The sequence below is a fragment of the Numida meleagris genome, chromosome 4, assembly GCF_002078875.1.
Source record: "Numida meleagris isolate 19003 breed g44 Domestic line chromosome 4, NumMel1.0, whole genome shotgun sequence".
Lineage (NCBI taxonomy): Eukaryota > Metazoa > Chordata > Aves > Galliformes > Numididae > Numida > Numida meleagris.
In genome coordinates, this window is record NC_034412.1 from 8,453,072 (window position 1) to 8,473,677 (window position 20,606).

General features: G+C 41.0%; 1 protein-coding gene and 1 long non-coding RNA gene across 6 annotated transcripts in view; both read left to right on the forward strand.

Annotated features, from left to right (window-relative positions):
- On the forward strand, nucleotides 1-8,737 carry LOC110398381. The gene is made up of 2 exons (XR_002438359.1): nucleotides 1-1,913; nucleotides 8,063-8,737. It is a non-coding gene; the product is annotated as an uncharacterized LOC110398381 (long non-coding RNA).
- ABCC5 (ATP binding cassette subfamily C member 5) overlaps nucleotides 1-20,606 on the forward strand; it is a 39,093-nt gene that overhangs the window by 1,159 nt on the left and 17,328 nt on the right. For 2 of the 5 annotated variants that reach the window (XM_021395942.1, XM_021395945.1), the window contains exons 3-10: nucleotides 11,679-11,839; nucleotides 12,196-12,351; nucleotides 12,629-12,776; nucleotides 17,364-17,597; nucleotides 17,710-17,883; nucleotides 18,352-18,499; nucleotides 18,875-19,023; nucleotides 19,646-19,753. In XM_021395942.1, coding sequence (XP_021251617.1) covers nucleotides 11,679-11,839; nucleotides 12,196-12,351; nucleotides 12,629-12,776; nucleotides 17,364-17,597; nucleotides 17,710-17,883; nucleotides 18,352-18,499; nucleotides 18,875-19,023; nucleotides 19,646-19,753 — 1,278 coding nt within the window. Of the gene's footprint in view, nucleotides 1-11,678; nucleotides 11,840-12,195; nucleotides 12,352-12,628; nucleotides 16,911-17,363; nucleotides 17,598-17,709; nucleotides 17,884-18,351; nucleotides 18,500-18,874; nucleotides 19,024-19,645; nucleotides 19,754-20,606 lie in introns of those variants that run through there. The other 3 variants (XM_021395943.1, XM_021395944.1, XM_021395946.1) reach the window with 3 other exon arrangements.

Below are 20,606 nucleotides of genomic sequence, written 5' to 3' on the forward strand. Positions count from 1 at the left end.
TTATTTTTTCATTCTTTGTTTTGCTGTCTCTGCTTATTAAATTACATACAGCAGCCCCTCTGCTGTGCCAGCTCTGCATAGATTTACTGCCTTGAAGGTCAATGCATATTCTCTTTTGTGTGGAAGAGGTCGTTTCAAGGAGTACTGTAGCTATCTTGGTAAGAAATATGAGTGCTTAGTAAGCACTTTTAACTTGAATGTCACTGACTATAAACAGAATGCATTTTTTTCTAGTATTGAGATCTTGATGTGAATCCAAGCTTTTGTACTTTAGAGAATCATTACAACCAAGTAAGAGCGGTGAAAAGCTCAGCACGAGTCATACACCATGCAGTGTTGGCAGTGGGGGAAAAAATCCCAATCATGCCGTGTTTTCCTCAAGGATTATTTTTCTGAAGCAGATGTCAAGCTTTAGTAGCGCGGTTCTTTCTTATTCAATATGGATTACTTCCATCCAGATGGAAAACTGTTCCCTATGCATCTGTACACTTAATGTGGTGCGGTGCAGTCATAATTGCTTCTAGTTTAAATTGAGAACTGAGTCTTGAAATAACTACTGGCTTAAAGCTTGTGTGTCATTGTTTTAAGCATCTAACTTAAAGCCTGTTCCCACTGACGAGTGTAAGTACTACTACCTAAGTGCTGAAGGGCAAATAGATGTCCATTAAAATGAAAACCCCCTTGTTGGTGGAAAATGTGCTCTGGAACTAATTAACTGATGCCACTTGAAAATTAATATTAACTGGTCTAAATACCAAAATATTTTCTTGCATGTACTGTTCCTAACTGTTCGAGAACCACTGAAATGCTAATGTATATCTGACTGAAGCTGGTGCTAATACTGCCTATGTCTAGATTTTCACGATGACAGGGTGCTTGCAAATGTGTTCCTAGGCATTTCATATAGGCTACCTGTGACACTCCTAGTCTGCAAGCATTGAAAATGGGGGAACTTAATGTATTTGTATGAAAGATCTGTGAAGATGGTTTTTTAAAGGCTGAAATTTTGCTGCATTGTACCGGGCGCTGAGATGCAATCTACTTCAGAGTCTATTTACCTCGTTTCCTCGGGGCTCAAAGGGTTTTGCCAGGTGCTTTTTGAATGCAGGCTAATAGTGCTGCACTGCTGTTTTTTGAGATGGGAGTGATTTGCTCTGCAGCAAGCAGAGCGCAGTTGTTTGTACTCGCAAGCCCTGCAGCTCCTGGTGTCCCTACAGGCTCTATGACTCAGCAGACTCTTGCTGGTGATGTACAGAGGAAAGTAGAGTGATTGCATTAAAGCAGGCAGTGATGCAGAATTGGGAGCCCTCTGGAGTCACAGTGCAGCTTTTTTTAACAGCATTCATTATGTTAATGTCATTGGCTTGCTGTCCAGTGTATATCATCCAGTAGCAAATCTGCTCTGTCAAATTAATGGTGACAACGGTGATGCCTTTGGAGGGCAGCTTTGTTTCCCAGGCTGTGGGAGGAGGGCAAGCAGTAATCGTGATGTGTTTCTCCCTGTTGGTCTGCACCATCTAAATGCTTCCTGGTTTAACTTTGGAGGACAAAATCCTGAAAGCTGGCAAATGTGTTTTAATTAACCTTCCAGATGAATGAAATAAAACCAGTGCTTTTATTTTTTTGAGGGTTGAGAAAAAGCAAGTCCTACATAAATGTACAGCCCGGCATTAAAATTTTTAACTTGGAGGTACCTTCTGATCAGCTTAACTCTGTTGCTGTGGTCTTGTTTGCTTTTCTACCCATACCAGACTTGGTGCCTGTAATTACAGGGTGACAGTCTCAGGTCACTGATTGTAAAGCAAGGATTCTGTACCACTTGTGATTACTGAGACAAGAAAATAGCTGATTCCAGTTCTTACCTGGAGCTTTTTTTCTTGAGTAGAAGAATGAACCTAGTTATCTTTCTAACGGTAAGTTCTCACAGATGGGTCTGTTTTGCTTGCTAGTTGTCTTGTTCAATATTGTCAAGGGCTGAATTAACTTTTAGCTCAAAGGTTTGTTCTCTTCTGCTAGCTTCATAGCTTGGATGTTTATAGTCAATAAATGCAAACAGCACTGAATTTGTTGCTGAACGTCAGCAAGGTTAAATCCTGCTTGCTTGCAAAATACTGAGGGTAAGGGTAAGGAACTGTTGTTGTAACACGTTATCAAAATCACATTTGCATTAGTATGTACCAAGCTTTTTCCCTTTTAACTGAAATAAGTTCTAGTTTCTGCATTCTCATCCTTATCACTTTTTAGGATGCTTCAAACTTCCTTAACAAAGGTAAGCAAAGACTTAATTTTTTTTATAAGATTGACCTTTGCCTCTGCAGTCAAGCACAGGGATGTAACAAAGGGTACATGCTGTAGCTCGTCGATGTCCAACCTTTTGCCTTGCCTGGGCTGCATTGAGTGAAGAGGAATTGTCTTGGGCCACATAAACTATATAACGTCCTTCAGTACTTGATCCTTTTTGAACTCTGGACCAGGTCAGCTTAAGCTGGCTTATTGGGCACGTGTTGGTACATGCTGTTACAGCCGGTCTCAGAACCCAGTGGAGGGTTGATGTGAGAAGGAAGGGTAGGACCATAGCAGTGGAGATAGGGGGTTTAAGCTCTGGTGGAACTCTGTTATCTGGGCAACTGAGTCCAGCACACCATGCAAAGAGCTCTTAGTGCTCTTAATTTTCTTGTAGAAATCCTAGAGCAGGCTTTTTTAACCTGTTTGACCAGAAGATGACAAAACGATAAACTTGACCTATATCGCAGTAACAAGCTGTAGCTGCAAGAAGTCTAAGGCAGTTATTTCACCTCTAACTTAAAATATCTGACATGAAGATTTGGGACTACTTTGCACTATCATAGTGCATAAAGTAGAGTTGGCTATATACCTTATAGAAGAGGATGGAACTGTGTAATTCCCTCTGAAGAAGATACGGGAACATGCTGCCTCTGTTAATCAAGAAGCAGTGGTTAATGGCCACTGGAGGTGACCACTTCTGATGGCTGCTCAAGAAGGATGACATGACTTTGGTTTCCTCTTGTTGCCTGTATTGCTGCACTTTTATACAGACTTGACAAAAGGTGGACAAGATGTATTGATTGCCTAAAAGACTGGTTGCTGAAAGACCAATTTGACTAACAGGCAAGGTCCCAAGGCCTCCTCATGTACCTTGCTCTTTGTATTAATAAAGCTGAAGACAACTTATGTAAGTTCTTTCTGTCTTGAAACATGTGTTGTTCAAGTTTCCTGCTGAAAGAAGGCTATAAATGGGTGTTCATGACCCTAACGGAGAAGAACTTGTAATTCACTTCTTTAGAAGCTCAAATGCTTTTCAGTCACAACTTTAAAGATCACTTCTCTGAAAGGCAGGAGCTTTTCAAGCAGGCTTCCTGGAATAATTGAAATTATGCTGCAATTTAAGTAGGTCTCCCATTTCCTGGTGCTTAATGGGGGTGTTGCTATAGAAATGTGGGCCTCTGATGGACTGAAATTCAAAAAACCCAGTTCTTATTCATGAATAAGTATCTGCAGTATGCTCTTAACAATTGATTTTTAGGTCTTTGTTGGAGACTTTAATGTAGCTTATAAAATGGGGTGTTAACTGCATGTTCCCAACTCATAATATCGTACTAATTGGGTTTATTGTATTTTTGGGGCATTCTTTAGAATGAAGATAACTTCTAGGTGCACTTGCTGCCTAGCACTGTAATCAGTAGGCTTCATTTGTAAGATGCTATTGCATTACCAGTGAATGAAAATCAAGGGATGCTTTGAAATAATGATTTCTACTTATACCTTTAGGACTCCTTGTTCCCAAACACTTTTGTGCTCTTCAGTTGTATCTGAAGTAATTGTAGTTCTTCCAACCGAAGTAGTGTGCCCTGAGGAGCAGGACGAGACCTCATTGTGTCCATGAAATATAGCATAAAATGACAGATAAGAGAGAAATAATTTGATCTGAAAGTGGTTTTGGAGTAGGCTACTTTCAAATGGAGGCTTCTGTGCATGTTTTTAATGGACTAGCAGGCAAGTGAGCACTTTGTTCCCCTGCCCCATTGCATCTGGAACAACAGAAGAGGATGAGAAGTAAGTTCTCATGATGCACCGTCCTTGAGAACTCAATGCCTGAAATTCTACTTTGTGTTAATGCTAGGGCACTAATTTAAAAACTGTACTGAAAGCTGATACTGAATTTGGCTGTGTTCAGCATTAGCTTTTGCTGCTGAAGCATAATAACTGCAGCTACAGCATCTGTGGCAAGCCTAAAATTCAAAGTTGTACATTTGATAAAACTGAGTGGTGTCGAACTGTAGAGATTCTTGAAACATGCAGGAAAAAGCACATTGCAACTTCAACTTTGAGAAACCCTACTAATACTTCTGTCCTCATCTTGGTCTCTTATTTTTCAGGTTTGTCCTTGATACCTTTTGCCAGACACCAGAATGTGATCAGAGCTTGCTGGAGTTGATGTAAATCTTTCAAGCACTAATAGCCTTAAAGTGATTTATCACTTTCTGGCTGTGCAATAGTCAAATCATCTCTATCTTTCAACCTCTGCAGCATCTGGAGTGTCTGAACAACTCAGGACGTGTTCAAAAACAGGGCTGTGAATGTAGCCTGGGTCCTAGTGCCTTGCCTCCCCGTGCTTGGGGCAGGCCTTCTGGACAGCTTAATTGTAAGCTTTTAGTTGCAGAGACATTCAACAGCTTGGGCTACATTTTGTAGAGGAATTGATATTATGACATAATAAACACAAAACTAAGAATTGATGGCTGAGTAGGCTTTTGTGGGCTGAAGGCTCTCATAGTCTCTGCGCAGGAAGGTATTGCTATATGGCTGACTCAGAGGTTGCAGTTAAAAGCTGCAGTAGCTTGAGCTGTTACCAGTATTCACTGCACAAAAAGGTGAAGCTATTTGACTGCTGAATCAAGCTGTCTGGCAAAATGTTGGACTTGCTTTAACTGCCACCCAGCTGTCCATGTCACTGGTATTTGGCTGTGCTGGAAGACACGTGTGAAAGCAGAGCAAATCTGGATGTGTTTATTTCTGAAACTCACAGTAGCTGCCATTATACTGTCTGTGTACTTGGAGATCTCTTAACTGTTAATAACAGCCCCCACGCAATTGCAGTATTAGATACCTTATTTTCTCAGATCATAGCTGCGTAGAAGGTGATAAAGCTGAGTTAGTGTTGCCATAAAGCATTTAAAGAAATAAACCTGAGGCAGGTACAGATGTCTAATGAGATCTGAGGCACCGATCCTGTGAGGAAGTATGATATTCTGCTGAAATGAACTGATTCCTAATGACTAACTAGGAAATGCATCAGAGTTGGTACGGTCTTCTCAACAGCACTGTAACTGAGCTGCTGATGGAGCAGGGAATTTAGGTGGCTTTGTGTAGGTGAGTTCTGTGGACAGTGCCCATAAGAAATGCTGGACAGACTGAATCCCTTCAAGGGTGAAGTTTTAAATGAAGAATCTAGGGTACATACTGTCAATAAGATGTGATGCAGAGTATGTAACTCCTATACACTGGAGTTCTACAATACATTTTGTGTGATAGCTGACCAAATGCAGTGTGGTGCTCAGAGACATTGTGCCGATAGGTCTCTAAAATAGAGGTGGGGTGGGGTGCTAGGGACAGCCCTGTGGCTGTCATAGACCCTCATTAGTATGGATCTGTTAGCATTGCCAGGATGATCTAATGGATCTAGAGAACCTAATTTGAAATGAGTCAAAACTCTCTTCTGCAAGGAGTTCTGATACTTTCAGATACTGAGGTGGTGGTTAGTTTGTGAATGCTCATATCCTGGGGTTAATGAGTTGAGGTCTGGACTGCGTGCTTTTTCCACAAGCAGTCTGTATTTCAATCTGATTTGAGGGCTAAGGTTTAAAGTTTGTCAAAGTCATCTTATGTTTGGAGCCCTGAGAGTATTTCTGAGCTTACTGGTTCATTTGCCAGTTGAGCAGGCTGCCCCTTGCATTTGGAAGCATGTGTTGGTACAGGAAGGATTGTTGAGTAAAAGACTGTATCAGGCCTGCTAAGTGCCATAGTGTCAGGGCATATCTTCTCTTGTTGCTCTACTGTTGGTGTGCATGAGTTACGCAGCTCTGGTGCAGGATAATGAGGATACAGGCTCAGCTCCAAGTGGATCCCATGTCATTTGATTACAGGATCACGAGTGCTCTTCTGAATGCAAAACAACACATGGGTTCATGTGCACGAGAAACCTGAACGGGGCACAGCTGCTGGTTTTTTTTTAAAAAAAAAAAAAGCTGAAATGGAAGTGACATGACCAACAGTGTATTTCTTGGACTGTAAGAATAAGTGGGTTTTCCAGGGCAGAGGTTAGACCGCCTTGCCTCAGTGCCAGTGTTCCCCAGAATTCAAGGGCAAGGTCAAATAAGCAATGTTCTTGGAATAAACTGATATGTTTGTCCTCAGCTAGGACTCCATGTGCAGAAAGAAATGCTCAGTATTCAGGCTCATCACAAACATACCTACCATGATCTTGTTTGGCTATAGTCTAGATATTAGCATCAAGTGCTACTGAGAGACTTCTGCTCTAACTGGAGGGTTCGTAAGCTCAGACTGGCTTTGAAATCATGACTCAAGTACTAATACAACTTCTGCTCATAAAAAAAACAACTGGTGGAGATCTTGTATAATGTCACATCGCAGTGTGTTAGAGTGAATGACTGGATTTTAAGCTCTTGAATCTCTGCTTTTGTAGCAAGTCAGAACATAACAGTTCTTTTTTCTTAAAAGAAAGACAGCACAACTGCACTTAATTCTAGGTGTGGATATATGGCTGGTGCTGGGAAGAGCTGTTCTTACCTATGGTGGAAGCTGGTGAGACCTCTGCTTGTCAGGAGGTAGAAGAATAGAGGCCCTCATTTCTTGCACTGGTTCACTGCAGCAATTTTGAAAGCAGTAACCAGAATTTCTAGGCACTGGAAGCCCTCTGGCTCCCTCCTGTTGGTGCTGTGTGAATTCAGCTGCTGCCTATACTTTTGTGATCAGTGGCTCCTTCCTCGCACCCGTTGCCTGTTCCTTGCTGTTTCTCCTCCAAGGAGACATGTCACGGATGAATGACGCACCAAACCGGTCTTAAAAAGCTCATGTTCTAATCAGGCAGCATATTATGTAGTGTTACACTTAGAGTAGGCTGGGAATCTAATGCTGCAAATCCTCTTAATTCTGTACATCATATACTGCATCAAATCCAGTGAAAGGAGAAGAGGGCAATTGCTGTAATGGAATGCAAAGTCAAAAGAGCACTTACTGCTTTACCAGATAATAGCAAATGTGAGTGTGTGGGACTGCAAAACTAATACCTCATTTTGAAATGCTCTTAGGTCTGATGACTAGGACGACAGTACTTTAGCAATGGTTTGTGCTGCCTGTAGAAGTGGTGTATTAAAACCCTGTAGAGCCTTCCTCTGGGGATATTAAAACCTCATCTAGTGGGTGGCATCCCTGCCCATGGCAGGGGGTTGAGACTAATAATCCCGTCCAATCCAAGCCATTCTGTTATTCTGTGATATGCTTGGAGGGAGTCAGAAGTATTGCTGAAAGGGACATGTTTCAGAGTGTTGCTTCCTGGACTCTTACTGTAGTTCAGTTCTTTAACTGGGATAGTTGGCCCTATTCTTTCTGGTCCCATGAAAACTAGTAACTAATCTTGTTTTGAAACAGCAATCCTTTAGTGGGATCTCTTAATTTTAAGTTTTTGTTCAGCTCAGAGTCCTAATACAGAGAATGTTCTGAGCAGGGCTGGTAATCGCTGGATTCGGCGTTTCTCTATGTGCTGGCCTAGGCCTGAGCTATATTGTGCTTAGCTTCCCACTTGCCTCATCTTACTGGGAATGTGAATGTAGGAGTGAGGAGACCTGCTGAGCTTTGCCTTGTAAATGGGAGAGGTGGGAGTTCCTGTTCTGCTGTATTGCCGACTTGATTCTTTTCTGCTTGAATAAACCAATTTTAACTGTAATGTTAAATTAGCCGCAGTAGCTTTAATATTCTGTGTCAGCTGTAAGCACTAACAACTAAAATTTTGTGTCTGCTTTAGTTTGCTAGAAGATCTCCAGGTAGCGGAAGAGATTTTCCTTCTTTGTAGTGATCTGAGCCCTGGAAGATCTGCCTTGTGGAAGATGAGACGCTGATTGTTCGACCGGTGGGATTTGATTTGCATGTTGACTGCAAACAAATCCAGTTCTCTCTGCAAGAGAAGCAACGGATGGAAAATCTGCTTTGTTTGGCCTTTAAACTTGTCTGGTTTTGCTGTTGTCATCTGATGTTACAATTTGCAAACCAATAAATTGCTACAGTCTCTGCTAAATATGAGATTTTGTGTGTGCAAGGCTGTGACCTTGCTGTTTTTTCCTATCTACAACACAACTGCCCCCTTTTTCTTCACCTGCTTCATCAACCCTGCCAAAATAAATGCCCTTGTTCCCTGCTTAGGAGGAAATGTCTGTAAAAGCTGGTATTTCTGGCTCTGTCTTGCATCACTGTATGTGCTTACCATCACTGCGAGCAGTTTGTTGACCTTGTACAAGGAAATCATGGTAACATCTGCTGGTAGGGTTTTGTTGCCCATAGTTTGCATGCAGTCAGGGAGGAGAAGGTGTGTAGTGATACTACCCCGGAGTATTCTCGGCAGCACAGGTTACCCTTGGGATTATGAACTGAACTGGATTCCTCATTTGATTTTCTTCATTGTCTGTTGAATTGCATTAGCCTACCCCCAGGTGTGTCACAGCTTCACCAAATGCCAAGCACAGAGCCATTTCCTTCTGTTAGAAGCTGCCAGTGGTTTCAGGGATTTTATTTGCAGACCACCAACTGTTTATAAAGTATTGGGTAAATGTTCTCTGTTGCCCTTGTCATGTATTTAGAGAGCCACAATATACTTATGTGAGTTTAATTCTCCCATTTGTAGCCCGTTTATACACATGCCTTGTGTGGAAAGCATTGTTTTCACCAAATGTCCTAGTTCTGCTGTTGTACGAGGGATCCGTGGTCATTCCATAGTTCTCTCTGTGTGCCATTCATGACTTTACAGACCTCTTGTATACCTGAACCTTATCTTGGTTCTGCTCTCTTATCCGTCTGAAAAGTCTTACATTTCTGCTTTTGTGAAATTTGTTCCAACCCCAATTCTTTTGACTACTCTGTGTAGGAAGTCTTCTTAAGTATGGTACCCTTTCTGGAGTTCTGTGGCAGAGTAGTGGCTGTGGCATTCAGGAAGGCAAGCCCTGGGTTTTCGAAATGACGTGATGCTGTTTCATGCTTTATTCTTTATATGAATATGCTATATTCTTTATTCTTCTGTCCTTTGGAACAATTTATCGTTGTCTTTTTACCTTTTTTAATGGTGCCGAGCTATAAACTGTGTGCTTTAGAGATTTTCTAACATGACACAGACTTGAATAGTCTTTCATACAGAGTCTTTTTGTATGGGAACGTAATGCATTTGTTTCTTGATGGTTGTATGTGTGAGACTTTGACAACTTTGCTATGACGATGAGGTGCAGATGATGAGAACATTCTCAACTAGGGATCAGTGCTTACCCTTACTTCCCTGCACGTCAACAGATTGTACAGGCCGTTGCAAGGCAGTGCCCTAGTCTTCTATCAGTTTGTTTTTCCTGCTTTTGCTGAGACAATTCTGTTGAGCAGCTTCAGAGTGCTTAGTTGTTTTTTCCAGTGAGTGCTTAAGAATATTAAAAAATGCAGTGTCTTGCAGCTGTGCTTTCCTATTAAAGATGTTCTCGCTTGTAAGTGCTGAAAAAACATTACATTTATCCTGACAAAAAACATGTTTTTGGGAGTCTTGCTTTGGACTCATAGGCCCTTCTGGTGTGCTCTGATTAACAGTGATTCTACAAGTAGCCTGCGGCGTAGCATACTGTCAGCAAAATAGGATGCTTGGGCAGATCTGCCTGGGGCTTTTGCAAATGGGTGGCGTGGCAAACTGGCTGTCAATTTCTCTGCAGTATCCAACAGTATTGGCGCAGAGCTTCCCTCTGCTGCAGAGTCTTTTGAGACATCTGTGGCAGGTCCCATATTAATCCTGATTAGGACAGATTCGGTAAGGAGGTGAGTCAGTAATTTAATAAAAATTGAGAAGTCTTTCAATTTCAAGTGTTACGTATTTTGAGTTATTCCACGTGTCAGAATGTTGCGACATTCTTTTGTTTTCTCATTCTGTTGTCTGTTTTTGTAATCACAGCTCTTGATTTGGATTATGTTTTTTGAGACTGGGACCATAGGCTGCTGGCAACATGCTTAGGCAGGATTTAAGCACTTGGTTAAATGAATAAAGGGCAGATTTATGCTGTCATTATCAACTTCCTGTTCTTGTCCTTCATGTGAATGGGAGCTAATTGTGTTAATGTGTTACATGCTTAGGTGTTAATATAATACAGACTAAGTCTCACATAAAGGGGTAGCACTTCCAGCACAAATGATATAACGCAAGGTTAGGAATCAAATGCTTACTAATGATGCCCATTTAAGGCTTGGGGGGTGTTGCGTCTTTAGGAGGCTACAGGGCAGTTTCAAAGAAATAAAATAACTTTGCCCTGGCAAGGCAACTGATGAGGGTAAACATGGTACCTTCAGGGGACTGGGGGGTGGACTAACTGATCTTTAAAGGTCCTTTCCAGTCTGAACTTAACGATTTTCTGGTATCTATGTTTGCAAGACAGACAGGAAGATTTCTACCAGGGTCCACAAAGTATCTAAATTTCAAAGAACCAGAAAGCAAACAGATAACGTGACTCTGCCGTAAATGCTCCGTTAAGTCATCAGAACCAGTAGCGAGCCCTTTGCAAGTGAAGATAGCGAGCTTATCTTCTACTTTTGCCACATGTAGCTTCAAAATATTTGTTTGAACTCTGCGAAGTTTTGACTTCTCCATATCACTGCTGTTTACTTTCTCCTGTTAGATTAGATTTTAAAGGCTGCATTTTACTGGGGCTGTGGGAAGAGTCTCCTGAGATAAATCTTGTGTTATAAATGCTTGTTAAGTTGCTGAGCCATTAAGAAGTATGGTTGGGAGCAGACAGAATTACTATCTTTGTTCCCTTTAGTTCGGAAAGAAAGAGAAAAAACAGGGCATGTGATGAAGTACATACCGTTCTGCTTAATATGTATTTTTCTTTTGATCCAACCTAAGGTGTTTTTGAGGGGAGTTTAATAGGATTCTGAAAACAATCTGACTTTTCTGAGGATAGAAATATCTGAATTGTACTAAGAAGGTAGGGTGCAAGTTCATCAAGAATGTATGTCTTAACTTCATGGCACAAGCCAGCCATTGATTCCTTGAATTTACAAAGAACTGATGTAATAACTGATTCTGTCATTTCCTTCCGTCGTATTTCCTTTCCCTGAAACTTTTGGTCCTGTGACAATACTCAAGATTAATCTCTCCATTTATCCTTTGAATACACAGACACGTACTGGTGCTTTTTTATTATACAAATGCAGCAGTCTATTGCAGATCTAGAATGTGTGTGCCTTCCGCGTCTTTGAAATCTGTCCTCTAAAACATTTCAGTAGCAGTGGTTGATGTTGTTGCAATGACTTACAGAAGGAAGAGGTGCACAGCTGCTGGATTCAGGAGTCGCGGACTTCAAACACAGCTTTGAACTCTGACTCTGCTGTCTTTCTTGTAAAAGCAGATCGAGTGCCAGGATGCCTTGGAAGCAGCTGCTCGCGCGGAGGGGCTTCCACTGGATACCTCCGTGCATTCCCAGCTGAGAATGCTGGATGAAGAACATCACAAGGGCAAATACCACCATGGCCTGAATGCGCTGAAACCCATACGGACTACTTCCAAGTAAGTCCTTAGGCTGCAGGAGGACTGACGCAGCATTTGCTTTTCAGGCCTTGTGCAAAGTAGATTTGCAGCTGTAGGTCTACTGACTGGTACTGAAAACGTTAGAATGTCTTCAGCCAGTGTGACTTGCACAAGCCATTTGGAACTCTGAGTGCTTTAAATGAGAGGAGGCTTTGTTTTTCTCAGGGCTTTACAATTCTTTTTCCTTTTCAAAGAATCACAGAATCCTTAAAGTTGGAAGGGACACTTGAAGGTCATCTAGTCCAACTTCTCTGCAATGAGCAGGGACATCCACAGCCAGATCAGGTTGCCCAGAGCCTTTTCATTTGTTTATGATTTTTTAATTTTCCTTTTAGACACCAGCACCCTGTTGATAACGCTGGGCTTTTCTCCTGCATGACCTTCTCCTGGCTCTCTCCTTTGGCTCGCAGAGCATACAAGAAAGGGGAGTTGTTCATGGATGATGTATGGTCTTTGTCAAGGCATGAGTCTTCAGATATCAACTGTAGAAGGTAAAAACATCTTGCTCCATGTTGGCAAAAAAAAAAAAAGCACTGATGCTTTGTTTTTTGTCCCTCTTTAGTACGAATAGCACAATACAGATATCTCAAGATGCAGAGATTTCTCTTTACCTCGTAGAATATACCATGTGTTTATTTATCTTGAAAACAAGTAATTATTGTTGCTCCGAGCTAGAAAATGCTTGGAATTTTCACAGTGAAGTGCCTGTGAGCTTGTACCTTCTTTCATGGCAAAAGATTTATAGCATAAGGCATCTGTTTTTATTAGGCTGGAGAGACTGTGGCAGGAAGAACTTACAGAAAGTGGGCCTGACGATGCTTCTCTCCGGAGGGTTGTGTGGATTTTCTGCCGCACCAGACTCATCATTTCCATAGTGTGTCTGATGATCACGCAGCTTGCGGGTTTTAGTGGACCAGTAAGTAATATCCATCCTTTTTTTTCACAACCCCAGAGGGCTCCATCTCATGGCCAAGTGTAAAATACTAAGGTTTCATTGCGGAGTCATTTCAATGTTTTGACTAGCTAGAAGTTTCAGGGTGAAATTCCAGAGTGATACGATAATCCGAGATAGGTTTCCTACAGCTGGTGAATCAGTTGCTGAATACCGAGGCCAAGCTCTTGGAAAAGGGAGGGGACTTTTAGATACCTTGGAGGAAATGCGCACCTGTTTTTTCTCTTTGCTTTTCAGTATAGTTTAAAGTTATTTCTTAACTGACGTATGATCTTTTTTGCATAAGATTCTTATGTGCAGGTCTTTTATGTTGTGTTGCTTTTCCCTTTTGTTTTGAAATTCTGTAAATTTATCTTGCAATAAAATTCAGTCTGGTAAAAACACTAATTTTAGATCATTGGCATTAATAGCACAGTCTTCAAGAAGTGGAACCAAGCAATTTTATTAGAGCGCTACTTAAAAATAATTAAGCAGATCTGGCCAGACAGGTTTCGTGTAGAGTTCATGTTAGAGTGTGTTATTGCCTCTAGGAACTGCTGCAGTTTGTTGCTATGGGTCGTAATGAAGATAACAACATATGGGACTTGACATTCACAGCATCTTTGTCACCTGTTTGTTGCACGTGCTGTGCAGATTTACAGTTGGAACTTTGACTAAATTTATTCTCTACACATTTCCCTTGAGGAGTAGGAGCAGTATTACTGCTAGTAGTACACGTTTCAGTGTGCTGGTAAGCTGAAGGTTCATTTCTGGGGTAAGTACACCTGGGTGCACTGTTAGGTGATATGTCTCTTTAAAAATGTTTTCCAGCTTTTAATGTCTTATCATAATGTTCTTCTGCTTTTTATCCCTTTTTAAAGCTTGCCTTCTCTTATGTAAAACGAATAACAAATGTTTCTGTGGTATTGTTTTCATGGTAATAGTTTGTCTCACACTAGTTATAAAAATGTACGAACGTACTGTGGTAATTAACAATATATCATGATTAAGATTTTCACAGCACTAGCTTTCCCCAAGAAGAGCTTCTGTCATTGTTTCACTGCAGGGCTTTGATAGCTGCTTTTGTGTTTAGTAACGAACTTGCAGCAGGGTATCCCCTAATTTCTGTAGTGTCATCTCAATTTCTCTCAGCCAAACTGCTGAATGAAAATGGGAAGGGAAAGGAGAAAACAAACCGACTTGACTAGGCTGGGAGCTATGACTGCAATTGATGTTCAATTTGGATAATTTAAAATCATCTGTGGACGTTGCCTGTTTGCAGACAACCTTATTCATTTCTCTGAATAAGGAGCGATACCCTTTTACTTCTAACATTTGGCATGAAAAATGAGTCTTTACCATCCCTCCTCCCTGTTTTTTTTTTTTATGGCATGCCTCATGGATATGCCTGTGCTGTCTCCTCTGGTGCATTAGTGCTTTCTTGTGTTGTTATACCCTTTCAGTCACCTGAAGGTGAAAAAGGGACATCAGGAAAATCACGTGACTGGACCTCGTATATTGGTGAAAACTGGCAAAATGGAGTTAAACAATCATATTAAACTTCAAAAACTTGGAGTGTCCGTGACCTCGAAATGCCAGCCAGCAGCTGAGGCTTCGCTAACGAACATTGTGATGGTTATAACCAGAAAGGCTTCTGTCCTCTTTTTTCAGTCGATTCCAGATCCTTCAAGGGTCTTCGTTTTATTTTATTTTGTTCATCTGGCACAGTACCTAAATCCATAAATGGTCAGCCGCATGTGTCAGACTGCCTTGTCATAACCATCAGAATGTACTAAGTATGGGTGAGGTACTATTTATCTCCCGAAAATATTTGTTGCCATTTAATTAGCTACCAAAACTTCACATTCGGGTTAAGGAGCAGAGAAGTTTTGTTTATGACTGAGCATAGTTTAACTCCGGGTCTGAACAGTGTACCCATTTGCAACTGTTCAGAGCTATTCTTCCTGTTCAAGAGATGGGGAAACTTGCTATCTTAGTGGAGTACAGCTTGACAGTTTGGTCAGTTATTGGAGGGGGGAGTGGTAAGCTGGTGGAGGTAAGTTTCCCGGTTTCCCAGTTGGCTCCAGTTGCAGCCCGCCCCGTGCTGTTGCACGCTGGCTGCAGTGGGGATGCCCGCGCTGCAGTGGGACCAGTGACAGAAGCTGTTCTTTAGAATTTTCAGGATGGCTGTTTTCTGCGTCAGGATGAGGCAGTCCTGCTGGGCAGAGCCAACGCCAAGAGCAAAGGTAAGGTAATGTTTATTCAATGAGAATGCTTAGACAGCCAAGCAGCTAGTACCACCTACTACGGTAATAGTCCCAGGAATTCCTTTTTTTCTGTTAGATCGTTTTAATTTTGTACTGCAACTTCCTTGTTTTGTAAATAACTTGATGCTGGATTCCTTTCGTTAAATAAGTTTGAATTCAAGTAGTAAGTGCTTGTATGTAAATGTTAATTCTGTGTGACTTCTTTCCGTTCCCTTTTCAAAATTCTTTAATCCGCTCTTTCCTCTTTCTTTCTTTTGGAAAAAAAAAAAATGGGGTATAATGTCTGGTCTCTATTTCATCACGGGAGATGCCGATTCTATAAAATAGTGCTGAAAAAATGCACTAGAAAGTTTTGGGAGGAATGAGACCCCAGGAAACATCTGCTCTCTTTATACATCCTCTCTTGGAGACCTTCAGCAATGCTGTGGTGTGCGAGAAAAGGCTTGCAGTCTGCGACCATGCTGAGTTACAGCTCGTGAGGAATAAGGGGGATTTTCACCCCAGTGCTCAGTGACTCGGTTGCATATGTTGGATTGAATACTGGAAAAAGAAGTCAGTAATCTTCTTAGTAACTGCAAACCAACTGTATGCAGTTGTCGTCCAACCAGTGGATGTAAAACTAAATCCAAGTAAGGAGAAAGTTGGAATGCAATAGATCTGTGAATGCGAGCCCCTCACATTTGTTCAGGGATCGATATGTAAATTTTCTCAGTTGCCATTCTAGAAACCAATGGACATCTGGCTTTAATTCACACTTGTGAAAATGAAAGAGCAAAATTATTTACAGCATGTTTCCTTGGTTCTGACATGCAGAATTATTCTCCTCAGAACAGATGAGTTCGATCTCCATTTTTTTCCTGTTACTTGGTGCTGGGCTATAGCTTTCGATACCTTTGCTGAAATAGTGGGGTTTTGTTTTTTTCCATCTCTCTTCAAACTATAAAACTATGCAGAACTCTCATTTACAAAGCGTGATTTAGTCAAGAGGACTTCAAAGGACTGTGATGAAAAAGGCTTCTCAGATATTTTCTTTGGTCTCAATTTTTTTTTTTTCGGTTGCTTTTTGTTGTGGGCAAAGGTAATTCCGCTCTGTAGTAGCTTATCAAAAGCACCAGTATCTTAAAGCATCTTGTTGAAAAGCTGTGTAGGAAACCTCCTTTTGTTACCTCCGAAGCTTTACAGTAGCATACATTTTAAAGCAGATTTCAGAATTTGTGCAGCCTCGGAAGCCTCCCCTGTTGGCACCTGCGAGTTTGACTTCCTTTGGACTTCATGAAAACATACTGCTCTGTTTTTGTATTTTTATCATTGTGTATAGTTTCAATTATAGTTTATGTTAGAGGCTAAGACTGTTAGATATTAACCCTTTATAATCATGTTGTATGTGCAGATTGTATATTTATACAATTCTCTATATGTTGTACTGTGTTTGTGAGATGTTACCGTTTAAGATGACGCTTTATTTCAAATAAAAACCTGTTGTTTCTCAGTGAATAGTATTTAATATCGCTGATGATTGTGAGTTGTATGATGTTATATTGTGCCATTGGACCACAGAGAGCTCGAGGTGGGAACTGGTGGTTCTGGGGGCTACGTTCTTTCTGCAGGTCATATTTGAAATGTGATTCCTGAGGTAAAGTGTTCATGTTTTTGGGGGGAAAAAGGGTACGGGGAGGGCTTGAATGGTTAATTTGGTTTCTTTTCCCTTTTTTATTTCCCCTGCCCCAATGGTTTGTGGCGTTGCGTACCTTGTGCTTTCTGCTTGTTTTTTTCTTTACTATTAAACTGCTGATGTTTATTTCCAGGAATGTTTTGCAAATGTCCTTCTCACTCTTCCCCTCTACAACTGTAGGTACATTGTTCCTTTTTATCAAATAAGCACGTTTGAAGCAAACCAAAGATAAAGTAAAAAGGTCTTAATGTCACGTAAAGGAATGTTTTTTTTTAATGTGCTCAGATGTATAAGTAGCGACTATATTTTAAAACAATTCTATATGACAATGCATTGCTTTCAGCTAACTGACAGATTTATGTTAAGTTAGAAGACACGGGATTAGAAGCGTGCTGCAAGGAATGTGGCTCCAATTAAACTCTCTTTGCTTAATAAATTTGACTCAGCACTTGGCTCTCAGCAGGGCTGTCACAGTGCTCCTTGTACTGTGGTGTTTTACTTCTAGAAAGAAGACACTTTCAAATGGCTCTTTTAAAAGCAAAGTAGCCTACTTATTTCTAACTTAACATAAAGTTGTTGCATGGTCCTCTGGGATGATGGGGTGTTCACGCGAGCTTGCATTTCTTCCTGTAGGCGTTCGTTGTGAAACATCTTTTGGAGTATACCCAGCAGAGTGAGTCCAACCTGCAGTACAGCTTGTTTTTAGTTTTTGGCATCTTTATGACGGAAATAGTGCGGTCTTGGTCCCTTGCGCTAACGTGGGCCTTGAACTACCGCACGGGGGTTAGACTGCGTGGAGCTATCTTGACAATGGCATTTAAGAAAATTCTCAAGCTGAAGAACATCAAGGAGAAGTCTCTTGGCGAGGTAAGCTGCAGAATCATTTTAGAAATAGGTGGCTGGAAAAGGGTATGCAGTATATTCCTTTGAGAATGAACCGTGCATTAAATCTCTGTCGTCTGTTACATGTGTTTTTCAGCTCATAAATGTGTGTTCCAATGACGGTCAAAGGATGTTTGAAGCTGCAGCAGTTGGCAGTTTGTTGGCTGGGGGCCCTATCGTGGCCATCTTAGGAATGGTTTACAATGTAATTATTCTGGGCCCAACTGGCTTCTTGGGCTCCGCTGTCTTCATCCTTTTCTACCCAGCAATGGTAAGTTGAAAAGAGTTAAGACCTGCTCCATTTTTCTTAGGTCAGATGCATGCATGGTTCTGAATAGAAGGAGTTGAAATGTGCTAAGTTAAGGCTCTTTTTGGCACTGCATGTTATTGAAGGTGTTCCTGAAGGTGATGTGAGAAGCAGAAATTTGGAAACAGGAAACTCAAAATGATAAAAAAAATATTAGAAAACGAAAATAGGAAAGCTAATAGATTGGACTTCCAGGTAAATACTCATAGCTAAATTAAACTGCAGCGCTGAGGCGGGGTTGGACTTCTTGTGTACAGAGACTGAGCGTTACGTTTCAGCCAAGGGCGTATCACTATTGAGTTCAATGGAGAGTTGCTGCATCTGAGAGGAGTGTGCTCTTGCTTAGCTGCTCCTGCTTCCATTTCTGCTCAGCTGTAAAATAAGCTCTTTCAGAGTTTTACTGATATTGCATGATGTTACTTTTTGTTTCAGATGTTTGTATCACGCCTCACTGCTTATTTCAGAAGAAAATGTGTATCAACAACAGATGAACGTGTGCAGAAGATGAACGAAGTTCTTAATTACATTAAGTTCATTAAAATGTATGCCTGGGTCAAACCGTTTTCTCAGAATGTTCAAAGTGAGTTCACACAATTTGTAAATGTTTCCTGTTGTGCTGATGTTCCATTGCTTAGTACCTTGGTGCATCATCCTAGCATAGTACCGTAGATGATGACATGCATGCTTTGTAATAACACCTCCATCCATCATTTCTTATTTGTTATGCCTGGTGGGTTGGACAAACAGTCCTGCTCCTGAAGTTTCACTTTCTAGCATAATTATGCTTGCGATCTTGCCGTGATCCTAACTTTTAAAATTTTGTTCTGGTTTTTAATTATTTAATACATTTACTGGCAGCTCTTTTTTTTAAATAATACTGTGATAGATGGTGTCTGTTGTGTATGTGCTCCTCTGGAAAATACTCAAAACGTGGTTCTCCTATTTATATTTCTAGAAATTCGTGAGGAAGAACGTAAGATCTTGGAGCGTGCGGGCTACTTCCAGAGCATCACAGTGGGAGTGGCTCCCATAGTTGTAGTCATTGCCAGCGTGGTGACCTTTTCTGTCCATATGATACTTGGCTATGATCTTACAGCAGCTCAGGTAAGTGGTTAGTTAATAGCAATGTTGAAGATATTCCTTATTGTATTGCTGCAGTAACTTTTCTGTTAAACCGTTTCTCTTCAGCCTGATCTTAGTTCTGTGCCGCTGGGGCCAGGCTGACAGAAGTGGACGTCTGATGGGTGCAATGGCAGCAGGCGTAGTCTTGTATTTTGCACAGAAAACATTCCATGCTCTTTCAGCCCTGAACTTCCTCAGGACAGGTGTTACGTTGAGTGTGAATCAGCACTCCTTTCCACTGTTCAGATAGAACTTTGGGATTACAGGGTGTTTCCATTTCACAGTGTGCTCAGACGCAGCCAGCACGGATCTGTCCTCCCTTGTGACTTAAGATAAAATTTGAACGTAGGTCTCCACAAGGAATAAGTTAATGCAGAATTTGCTGTCTGCAGTGTTCTGTGGACGTACAAACACTTGAAGGTGTCTTGGTCTGTTACAAAGCTCTGTTTTCTACCATTCCAGAGTATGTTGAATCTTTAAATGGTTATTCTTGCTCTGTGGGTCTTTCCTATGGCTTTAACTTTCTCCTGTAACCTTTAGAAGGTTGCATTTGTTTGTTCAGTGTATTGCATCCAAATGTGATTCTTACTTGTTTTGCTTATAGGCATTCACAGTGGTTACTGTCTTTAATTCGATGACTTTTGCTCTAAAAGTAACACCTTTCTCAGTGAAGTCTTTATCTGAGGCATCTGTGTCTGTTGACAGATTTAAGGTAAGCTGGCCTTTAGCTTTGCAGTTTTAACTGTAAGTGTGGAGTGTTGTATGTGTATAATAGATGCTAAGAGTACTCTTTGAAGACAGTGCTGTTTTGCTGTATGAGGAGTTTTCTTCTGTATGCTTAGCACTCCAGGTTATTATTATTCTGCAGAAGGAATAGAAACCCAGTCAAGGAGCATTAGAGCCTAAAGACAGTACTGATGTGGGAAGCAAAATAGACTTATTTAATGATTTCAGGATTTTGATGTTGGTCACTGTTGAAGATGGGGTATGGAGCTAGATGGTTCACAGACTAATAATTCTTGCAGTCTCTTTTAAGACCATCTGCGTGAAAAGGCAATGCAACTTGTCTACAATGAAACTTCACATTTTGCCTGTGAAACTTTTTTGGAAATGTCACGTGGTACATCAGCACGCTTTGCACAAGCAATTAGAGTTTTATTTGTAGTCATGAAAAACAGATTTTGTATTTCCAGAGTAAACTGTGACTGAAAAAACTGTTCCATTATATGAATAAAATGTAGTTGTGACCTGACTAAAAAAAATAGGTGGCAGAAAATTAAACCCAGATAATAGAAACAATCCGATCTCATCCTCCAACCCCCGTGAATACACTTCAGTATGAACTCAGAGGACAAGCCTTTATTTTGTCTTCTTGCTCATAGACAATAGTGCATAGTAGTATTGGACACTACAGAAATTTCCATACAGGCTTCCACAAATATTGAAAAGTATATAGATTCTGTGTAATGCATTCATGAAGCAAATTTGGACGTGAAAATCATAGTCATAGAAGAATGGAATGCACAGAATGGTTGAGAGATCCCATTACTCCGAGCATTTTTGTT